We start from the raw sequence: 11510 nt of genomic DNA, 5'->3' as shown, positions 1-11510 counted from the left end.
CTTAAAAATATTATAACTCAAACTTTAACTCATTTTAAAATTATTTACCCCAAAAAAATAACCACTTTAAAATTTTATAAATTGTTTAATTTTTTATAAATATAACTATTATTTTTATATTATTAAAAAATGTATTAAAATTTTAAAAATATTTACAAACTTTTTCCGAATTTTCAAAACTCTCCAAAAAAAATTATTAACACTCCTAACATGATTTAAATTACATGTCGCGTCCAAACTTTTAAAAAGGTAAAAGGGCAAATAACTTGTTCCCACCCAAGGTTGAGTACATCCATAACTTTCATTTACTAAATTTTAAAAATTTAAACATACATTCATCTATTAAATTTTACTATTATTAATAAGACTAAAAATGTTATGAGAGATTTTATTTAAAAAAAACTATTTATCCTCTTTTCCCCACTTTAGTTTTGAAAATAAATAATTTTCTCCTTAATTTAGTTTTAAAAGTTATCTTTTCACCTCACTATCTAAGATTTATATATTTTAGAATTAACAATCGTTCTCTCAAAGTTTTAAAACATTACACTTATACCTCAAAAAATATATTTTCTTTTTCCACTGGTTGTACTTTTTGTGATTCACTTCGACATGTCGTCTGATGCACAAAGCTATCGCATGAGTCAGTATGATTTTGTTACACATATATGTGTAATAAATTCAACTATTTTGATCGGATTTTAGTTTGTTTTCACATTAAAAAACTATCAAAGAGGGGGAGAAAATGTTAGTTGTGGGGTTGACGACGCACTAGAATAAATTTTCAAAAAAACAATTATCAATAAAAAGTGTTAGTGGGTGGGGTCGACTCCGACACAACTCACTAGGCTAAGCCTAAGGCCCACACAATTGTAAGCCTTTGGGGCGTGTCAACTTGAAAAATCCTTGAGGCCCACAATAGGGTTATGTCAGTCAACTTGTTAATTTTAATAAAAATAAATTTTTTATTAAATAATTTTATTGAATTATGTTTTCTAATAAAAGAAAACATATTAGGAAATTACATTGTGATTAAAAAAGACAAACTTATTTATAATAGATGAGTTGAGTTCTTATGATCATTTTCACCGATATGAGATCCAAAACTTGAGTTTAATTAAATCTTCTATTTTGTTTAGTCTTTATCTATAATAAGTGAAAGGAGTAAATGATTGTATTTTTTTATATGTAAGATACTTTTACACTTTACGAAGAGTCTCACATTTAAAAGAATAAAATCACTTACTTCTTTTACCCACTAAAAATAAAGGTTTAATATAATGTGATATTAATTCAAAAAACTAAAATCATTTTTTTAAATATAAAATTTTAATATCTTTTAAATATTTATAATATTTATATTATTATTATTACTTATTTATTTTTTAATTATTATGTAAATAGTGCATGGGCTGCCTTGAGGGCCGATTGGCCAAGCCCACGGGTTTGGCATGACTAGTTATAGTAGCAGGGCATGCGCTTTTGGGTTGTGCCATTTTTTCATGCTTCAATCTATGTTGTGGACAAACCAAACCCAATTGACATGTCAAATTGTCAAGAAGAAAGAATGTATTTTTTGGGTATAAGCGTAATATTTTTGAACTTTGAGAAAAATGGTTGTTAACTCTAAAATATTAAACTCTTAGATGATGAAAATGAAAAAATAACTTTTTAAAATTAAGTTAAAAAAAATTATTAGTTTTCAAAATTTTGAGAGAAAAGAAAAAAATTATTCTTTCTTTAAATAAAATTCTCTAAATGATATTTTTACCTCTAACAATAACAATAAAAGTTAACAAACGAATAAATATTTAGATGTTCAAAATTTAAAGAATAAAAATTTGGAGGTACATTAAATCTTAAGTGGGGAATAAATCTTTTGGCCAAAGGTAAAATAGGAAAAAGCATTGAGAAAAAAGTTACAAAGAAGAAAAGCGAAAAGAAAATAAAAACACCCATACAGAATGACATTCCTATTATTTCATTTAAATGAATTGGATAAAAGGTGGTTTTTTTGAAACTAAAAGGGTTATTTTTGTCATCTTAGAAATATTTTTGCCTTAATATAAATATTTTCAGAGCAAGCAATTCTGAATTTTCTAACTAATTAAAATATAAAAAGATATGATCAGATTGTAAATTGAGATTTGATTTATCATATAAATAATAAAAATGCAAAATCAAACCAAAAAATAAATTAATTGACAACATCCCATTTCTTCAAGACTAATGCAAAATCAAGCCATAGATTACTTGAATGAAAATAGTTTTGTGTTCAAAAAATCCTGTCAAAACAAATACATATTATGATAAAACGACAGAAGTAAAGCCGTAGAGGAAATGAGATTGCCCTTCAAATTATTGGTTACATTTACATTTTTAATTATAGCCATGATGGCCGCTTTTATAAGACTAATTAACAAGTATGAAGCACCACAGTTTAGATAAATTTAAATTTCCTTTTTTCTTCTTAAGAGAACATATATTATAAATATCAACTCAAATACATTTAGAGGGCCGAAAATGTTGAACAAACTCAAAACATCTAACACAAAAAGGTTTACCATCTCTAAATATGCAATGCATTAGTCAAAAAGCTTCTTCTACTGTTGAAACAAGGGTGTGCGGCAAATTTGCCTTCCACATGATAAATAATACAAGCAATAATCTTTCGAGGAAGAAGATAATTCATCTGCAAGAACAAGAAACAGCAAAAAGTTATCTTTTCCTTACTAGATATGTTCCACACTGGTTCATTTATTGGCAGCCCTATATCAGCTTTAAAAACACTTTGCACCGTCTTACTGAGTCGAATAATTGTTACCTAGCAGGTCCACAAAAAATGGTTGGCAACCAAAAATCTAACTGGGACCAGCGGGATGAAGATACTAACAACTATTCTACTAGCCTGTGTTGACAACCTTGTTATGGTGAAACCCTATGTACTAGTACCACAAAAACCTTTGCTCACTGACTTATAGAACATTAAAGAGCAAATGATCTAGGCAAGCTAACAACCTAGCAAATTATAGGCAAATATGGAATTTCTGACAAACGTAGCCTGACATTTTTTACAATTTATGGAGTGGCAAAGACCTTAATCACATGAAAAACTTGTCCATGACAAAAGCCATCTTTTGTATCAATCATGCTCTTCTATGTCGACATCACACTTTAATTATCAACTTAGAAATGTAGTGCAGTCAAGTAATTAGGCAGGATGACTAATAGATAAATATAGACAGGACCGCTTAGTGTTCCATTGAATGATAACCTGTGTTGAATTGTATCATGTAAAATAAGGAATGTATCTTGTTAGATAAAGAATGTATCGTATCAAATAGGAAAATTTAGATATCTTTCCTAAATAAGTTAGGTATACTTCTTTATATAATGATTGTATTTCTTAGAATCAATCTATTGAAAATTCCTCAGCCATCTCTGTTCATATGGTATCAAAGCTCAAAATATCCTTCAATACCCTATCAACTTAAAGCAGTCTCTACCTGTTGTTACATTACCCAATGGATCCATAACTTGAGCAATAGTCCTAGGTCGCACACATCCTCTTCCTTCTTCGCTTTTACACTTTGTTTTTATCTACCTGAATGCCCTTTTAATATTGTCTCTATTAGTAAACTCACTCGTTCTTTAAATTATGTCATTACCTTTACTACTTACTCTTTTGCTATACATGACTGCATACGATATGGACAATTGGAGTGGGACACAACTCACAAGGTCTCTACAGTTTACACCTTCCACCTGAGTCTATGGCCTGCACAATTATTGAGTCTCTGAGACTTCTTCACAATTGTTTTAGACACTCTATTATATCCAAACTATAAAAGATGATACTTGGTCTTTCTTTTTTATCATCTTTTCAATGTGAGTCCTATCAGCTTAGAAAATATTTTCGAAAATTGTTTCCAAAGCATGTCAATAATCAGGTTGCGTCCCTCTTTGAGTTTGTTTATTTGGATGTCTAGACTCCTAGTAGAGTCAAGTTTTCAATATTTTATTATTTTTATTGATGATTACTTGCATTACACCTAGTTATTCTTAATAAAAAATCGATCTAAGTTGTTTTCTATTCTTGAATCTTTTTATACTACGATAAAGACCCAATTTTCTACCATTATTCATACCTTCCATAGTAATAATATATGTGAATACTTTTTTGTTTTCTTTATTAAGTTCATGTCTTCTCAAGGTATTTTACATCAGTCATCTTGCGTTTATACCCCTCAATAAAATAGGATTGTGAACGTAAGAATAGACATCTTATTGAAACTGCCCGTACCCTTCATTTACGCAATGATGTTCCCTTCCGGTTTTGGGCAAATGCAGTCCTCACCACTTGATTTCTAATTGATCGAATATCTTCCTCAATTTTACAACATAAGGTGCATCACTCTATTTTGTATCCTGAACAACACTTGTTTCCTCTTTCCTCTCGTGTCTTTGGGTACACTTATTTTGTTCATGACTTATCTTTTGGTCATGACAAATTAACTGTTTGTGCTCTCAAATGAGCATTTTTTGGATACTCTTATCTCCAGAAAGGTTATTGGTATTATTCTCCTGACACACGCCAATAATATCTTTCTGCCAACATTACATTTTTTGAGTCATCTCCTTCTCCTTTTCATTGGATTGTCAACCTATTACAAAAATCTTTCCTTTACCATACATTGTCCCTTTTCCAGATTCATCTTCTGAGTTTGTCCCTACATCTCCTTGTTCTCCTCCCATTGAGGAGCCCTTTTCTCTGCCTAATACTAATCTTGTTCCATTCCACCCTTCCGCAAGTAACAATGTTAGTGAGTTCATGACCAAGACCCCTGTGCATCCACTTCCTGCACCAACCTCCTGAGGTCCTACCTCCTTATGATCAGGTTCTTATTGTCATTCGCAAAAGTATGCACTCCACTCGCAATCCTCATCTCATCTATAATTTTCACAATTATCATCAGTTATCTTTACATTTTTATATCTTTGTGTCTACTGTATCCTCTGTACCTGTTCCTAATACTTTTCGTGACGCACTTTCTAATCTTGGGTGGTGGCAAGCAATGGTTAATGAGACGTTTGTTTTATATGTCAATGGTACTTGAGAATTGGTTTCATTACCTCTTGGACACTCAGACATACAGCCTTGACTCGGTTGGTTGCCAAGGGTTACACTCAGAGATACGACCTTGACTATTATGAAACATTCTCTCTTGTGGCTAAGATGTTTGTTCACCTCTTTCTGCCTATAAGTGTTATTTGGCAATGGCGCTACATCAGTTGGAGATCAAGAATGTTTTTCTTCATGGTGAGTTGCAAGAGGATATTTATATAAAGCAACCGTTTAGCTTTATTGCTTAAGGGGAGTTTGGATTGGTATGTGAACTTCCCCATTCTTTGTATGGCCCGAAACAATCTCTTCATGCCTAGTTTGGTCGTTTCAACACGGTAATTTAGGAGTTTGGCATGTTTCAAAGCAAGTATGATCATTTTGTATTCTATAGACATACATTACAAAGACAATACATCTATCTAGTTGTTTATGTTGATGATATCGTTATAGCAAGAAGTGATCAGAATGAGGACAACATTGAGCAATTAAAGCAACATCTGTTCAAACACTTTCAGACTAAGGATTTGGGTCCGCTCAAGTATTTTTTTGACATAGAAGTCGCACAGTCTGAGTCTAGGATTGTTATTTCTCAAAGAAAATATGTTTTGGATATTCTAAAAAAAAACAGGGATGTTAGACTACACACCCATAGACTTTATCATGAACCATAATACTAAACTCTAACCTAGACAAGGGGAGCCCCTTAGAGACCTTGGGAGATATCAAAAATTGATTGGTACACTCAATTATCTCATCATTACAAGATCTGATCTTTCATTTTCAGTCAATTTCTCCAGTCTCCATGTGATCATCATTGGGATGTCGTTGTTCGAATTCTATGGTATATCAAGGAAGCTCCAAGAAAAGGTCTACCTTATGAAAATAAAGGTCATACACAAGTTGTTGGGTACTCAAATGTTGATTAGGCAAATTCGTCATCAGACAGACGATCTACTTTTGGGTATTATGTTCTTGTTGAAAGAAATCTCATATCATGGAAGAGGAAGAAGCAAGATGTTGTGGTCAAATCAAGTACAGAATCAAAATTTTGGGCAACCATACCTCAGGCATATTTTTTTTTTAAGCAATAATCAACGGTTGGAAACATATCATCTTCCCATATCTGAAGCTGAAATCACTGATTAATTGCTGAAAACCAACAAAAGAGAAAAAGAACAGCAAATAAGGATAATCCACAAGGAAATAATGAGCAAAAAAACATTTAGCAGTATAAGATATAAACTGCATATCTAAACCAGATGGGTCACCCAAAACTAAAAATAGAAAAATGAAAATCATATTTGCTCACAAGTGAAGGCCCAAACTCCAATCACACCAAGTTCGGGCCATAGGAAATTCCTCTGATTGACAAAACTTCATAACACACCCCAACTCAAGAAGGGATTTGGGATCTATGTACATAAAATGTGAGATTCCTCAAAAAAGGCTCCTCTTATATTTGATAGAAAACTAACTGATGTGACAAAAACAGAATTTCAAGTGTTACATTATCCAAGCAAGAAACCACAACTAATCTACCATGCTTTTCCATCATTCAGAAGTGGTCTACTTTACAGAATCAAACTTGTGCATGATCATGCTATGTCAAAAAAACCTGACTCTGCCCTTTCCTATTTATAATCCAAAATTAATGGTCGTGACTATAAAGTGGTTTCTTGACTCAGTGGAAAAGAAGCACCTTTGCCTCTTCATTCAAAATTGATTTATCCCATCACATGAAGTGCATGCTGAGTATGAAGCCATCACAAAAAAAGGTATGGTGGCATGCAGCTGCCAACAGTTGACAGGATACCAAGATCTCCAAGTCAAATTAACACACAAAATCCATTCTCTCTCTAAATGAGCAGTAAACTAAAGCAAGTGGCCTCTGATGATCTTTGACCAGAAAAAAAGCTCTTAAACCAACAACAAAAGCAGAGGCTATAAAGTTTAGAAGAATGGGATTAAAAAAAAATACACAAATTCCACTATAGTAGAAACAATTTTTTTTTCAGAGCAAGAGATATATACCAGTAATAGATGGCATATAATTACACATCAGAGATCGCTTTATAGCCGCCCTCTTCAAGAACTTGTGCTATGGAGATATCCCCTGTCTTTATTATTTTCCCATCATCCTAAATTACCATAAGACAAAAAGTGAATAGACACTTAATAAGAATGAGAACTTTTATCATACATCTAGTATATTGCTTCAAAAGGCTCTAGTCCTAACAAGAAAACAAAAAGCTGATTTACACATGGCAATTAGAGAATCATATAGATGGATGCAATATATTCTATTTACTAATCACATACATTGAAAGACGATCTAACAATCCAAAATCAATATTAAACTAAATAACATTGTTAAATACAGAATCGTGACCTAAAAACTGCATTAGTTCAGATTACATCATCAGCTTGAACTTTATTCCGTACTTTAGACACAAACTATATCTACAAAGAAGTGTTGTTGTGATTAAGAAAACAAAGACATACATTAATATCCAATTTAGGTAAATGCGAGGAAAAACCTTTTACCACCTACCTGTTGCCCATGTAGTTCACAACCCATATTCCTCCCCTCTCACACTCAAAAGCAACCATACAAATAAAATACAGGACCACAAGGTTTAACGGTACAAAAAAGCGAAACCACACAAAATCCCTTATACATCTTGCCCAAATTTTATATAACTCACCATGATATGGATAAATGTTGGTTTTATAAATTCCAAAAGCCGTCTATAATGAGTTATCATCAATACAGAATTCTTTGGCGTCAAAAGCCCATTCACAGCTTTTGCTACATCTCTAAGAGCATCAACATCTAATCCAGAATCAATTTCATCTAATATGGCCAAGTCTGCTCCCAAAACCTACAATATACAGACAAAAATGCAAATATCAGAGATAGGAAAATTCTAATCATATTCCGGTTGCTTGTTTAGCACCAATTGCTGTCTCAAATTTCTCGAATTACAATAACTTTTAGTGTAAGTTGAACCATGCCTTCCCAACCCACCCCTTTGTAGCCAAGGAAAATTGCATTAATAATTCCCATTTTCCAAAGAATTCCCCAAGTCTCAAAACCAATAAATAGAAACCACAAGCCCGAAGATCCATGGACAGTAACACAATCAAAAAGTTATAAAGTTTTGGTGTAAAGGTCAGAAAAGATCATAGAAACAGTAATCATATTCATACTGCAAGCTGCAAAATTTCATTGCGTTTCCTTTCACCACCACTAAATCCTTCATTGACATTTCTGTTAAGGAAGTCAGTCTTCATGTTCACAAGTTCCAGTTTTGGATAAATGTGAGCATAGAACTGCAAGCACAACACAGTAACATAGATAAATGAACAATGTCTCAAGATGCTTCAAAGAAACAACAAGAACAGAAACCTAAATGAAATCATAACCACTAGCCTCAATGGGTCCAAGCTCCGGTTCACCAAGTTTTCTTCTTCTAGCATTGTACGCCATGTGAAGAAAGTCAATATTGTTGACTCCTGGAATCTCAACTGGTGACTGAAAACTCATAAACAACCCAGCAAGTGAGCGTTCTTGTGGCTCCATTTCGAGCAAATTTTCTCCTTTAAAAACAACACTCCCTCCTGTGACTTCATAATCTGGATGCCCAACAAGAACCTTCACAAATCACACCCTCATTTAGAAATTTTCATCTTCTATAGATAAATTTCATTAAGCTCTTTAACATATAGCTAATATGCTTCCATACACAACTAATTTCGACATAAGACACATAAACCTCCAACACATACGTTTACTAATTTTTAAATTAGCTGTACGCTATGCCTACTTAAAATCATTAAAACCACCCTAACTTTTAGCAGATTACAGATAAATCCTACAATCACAAAACAATTCAAATCAAACAAAATTCTACTAAATTCATTATGGTTTCCTGTCAATGGAGCTCAGTCACTGTCTAAAACTCCATTCAAACTTTCCAAAGTAATTGTGACAAATCTTTGACTCAGTTGATGGAATGATTTCACTCTCTAATTTAATTTCAAAAATTGAAACTTAGTTCAATTAAAAGAAAAATAAATAAAAATAAATACTAAACCTTAGAAAGTGTGCTCTTCCCGGAACCATTCTTTCCCATTATAGCATGAATCTATCAAAAAAACACAACCGTTAGATTGTCATAACATGATTTAATATCAAAAGGCGGAGGATGACACAAACTACGCACCTCTCCTTCGTAGACCAAGAGATTAACTCCTTTGAGAATTTCCTGTCTCGATTCGGCGACCTCTGCCGTTAAATCAGTGACTTGAAGCAAAGGCTTTTTCTTCTCATATAGGCCGTCAGTGGAAGAAGGCAAGGGAGAATCAATGGTGGAGACGGAGGCTATAATGGAATTGCGAGAAAGACGACGACGGTGGTTCACGAGGAGACGGAAAGAGGTGACGGCAGGGAGAGTAGTCACGGAGGAATTAGAGGGTAAAAATGTAAATTTCGAAGGTGAATAATGAGTGCAAGGGAGAAGTGCCGCCATGATTAGCAGTTTGTTGTCAGGGTGAAACTGCAAGTTTGGGTAGTTTTATTGGATTGGATGTGGTTGACCCGTATGTAATATTAGGGTTAAACCGAATAAAAATATATTATATTTTTGTTCCTTATTTTATGTAAAATGTGAAAAACACTTTATTAATTATAAAAATATGAAAAACCTGAATTTTCATAATATAACATCATTTAAAACATAGAATCAATTTTATTTGGATTATGTTCGGGAAAACCAAATTGGTAAAAGGAAGTTAAATCAGGAGTAAAATCAAGGCATGTCACTATTTTCTACCCAACGTTTGATGAAACTACGACTCTCACCACTTGTGTTTGAAAAGTTAAAAAGATATCAATGTCATTTCGAAAAACTATTATACTAGCATCATAATTAATTGTCATTTTATCTTTAGGGGCATTTGATTTAAATAATATTTTATTGCTAAAATTAGAAGATTATCTTAAAGATAGATTACCTTAAAGATTACTGAATATAAATTATTATTATATTCGATAAAATTTAATTAAAATAGATAAGTATAAATAATTATTACGTTTGGTTAAAGGTAATAAAAAATACTAAGATATTATTTTACTTAAATCTTTTTGGGTATAATTATTTTAAAATATATTTTATATTACTTGTTATATTAATTAAAAATAAGAGTATTTTAGTCTAAAAATATTTTGATAATAATAATCATATTGTTATATATATTATTTATCATATCACTATTAGTAATATATGATTATTATAATTTTTTGTTACTAATAAAATAAACAAGAGAATATAAATAATAAATAATAGAGTATTAAGATAGTTTTTTCTTTATTATCGACCAAACAGCCTCTTAAGGTTTAAATACTGTAATAACACACCTATCAAATTGAGTCATGAATAATGCTATGGGGGGTATCAATGTTAATTTTAAAACTTTAGTGGGGATAAATGAATTATTTTTTTCTATCTTATTTTGAAAATTATTATATTTACTTTATATATTATAAAAATAATTATACCCTAATAGTTTGTATTACACTGGTTTGAATTTTATTTAATCATGTAATGGTTCATCGAATTAACATATAAGTTAAATAATATTATCAATTTTTTAAAAGAATAATACGTTGTAAATCTACACTTTTTTATGCGTGTTATACATATTTATCGTATTTTATTGTTTTAAATATCTTTAATTGTATCTTTAAACCGAAAAAGCATATAATACATAATTTATATACTTCTTATATTGAATGTATTATACGTTGTCGTATTTTTTATTTTTTTCTTTAACAAAAGATAAAATGATATCATTTTATAAGACACGAAATAACTCGAACAATAAAAAGTTGTGTTCCTTTTCTTTTTTATTTCTATTTCTCACAATTAACTCATCATTTTATCTTTCATTTTATTAGTGCTTGAAAACACTAATTTTCATTTTATTTTATCTCTATCACTCGACATTAAGGTCTAATTTTGACCAATAAATGAAAAATATAATAGCCTAATTTTTCATATTTTATTTATAACCTAATTTCTCTACAATTTTTTTAATATAGGGTTTAGCGTTGTTTTTATTAGTATTTACTTTAATCGAGGATAAACGTAGATTTTAAATCATACATTATTATTAAATCTCATCATGTATTGTGTTTAAAAGTATTAATATTATAAATATTATAATTTAAAAATCAATTTTGTTTTGTATTATATTAGGTTTAACAGTTATAAAAACGATTAAATATTGATATCGTTCAACTAACGAAGAGATAAATGAGAATTCAATGTAATTTTTGTAAAAAAATTCTGAAAACAAGTTTAAATTTGAATTTTATTGATAA

At 30.9% G+C, this 11510-nt stretch overlaps 1 protein-coding gene across 2 annotated transcripts; it reads right to left on the bottom strand.

Annotated features, from left to right (window-relative positions):
• Positions 1-2439: 2439 nt before the first annotated feature.
• Positions 2440-9720, bottom strand: LOC123193289 (ABC transporter I family member 6, chloroplastic-like). 2 transcript variants are annotated; one of them, XR_006497045.1, is made up of 8 exons: positions 9352-9719; positions 9223-9273; positions 8559-8780; positions 8336-8458; positions 7831-8007; positions 7157-7263; positions 6188-6274; positions 2440-2692 (listed from the first exon to the last, which is right to left on the bottom strand). XR_006497045.1 is itself a non-coding variant. In XM_044606169.1 (7 exons), exons 1-6 carry the CDS (start codon positions 9655-9657, stop codon positions 7177-7179), a joined length of 966 nt encoding a protein of 321 aa, XP_044462104.1. In that variant the 5' UTR covers positions 9658-9720; the 3' UTR covers positions 2440-2692; positions 7157-7176. The 2 variants fall into 2 exon arrangements, 1 of the variants encoding a protein (XP_044462104.1); XM_044606169.1 differs by lacking the exon at positions 6188-6274 and having other exon boundaries at positions 9352-9720.
• Between the last annotated feature and the right edge of the window lie 1790 nt (positions 9721-11510).

The sequence above is a fragment of the Mangifera indica genome, chromosome 12 (assembly GCF_011075055.1).
Source record: "Mangifera indica cultivar Alphonso chromosome 12, CATAS_Mindica_2.1, whole genome shotgun sequence".
Taxonomy (NCBI): Eukaryota; Viridiplantae; Streptophyta; class Magnoliopsida; order Sapindales; family Anacardiaceae; genus Mangifera; species Mangifera indica.
Note: the sequence above shows the minus strand (reverse complement) of the source record. Positions and strands in the feature narration are given on the sequence as shown.

Bases quoted from the DNA above. Each gene is read 5' to 3' on its own strand.
- LOC123193289 (XM_044606169.1), bottom strand. From the start codon at position 9,657: ATGGCGGCACTTCTCCCTTGCACTCATTATTCACCTTCGAAATTTACA. The intron at 9,274-9,351 runs GTGCGTAGTTTG...TTTTTTTGATAG, and splicing joins TCTTGGTCTACGAAGGAGAG to ATTCATGCTATAATGGGAAA. The intron at 8,008-8,335 runs GTATGAATATGA...TGTATATTGTAG, and splicing joins ATGAAATTTTGCAGCTTGCA to GTTTTGGGAGCAGACTTGGC.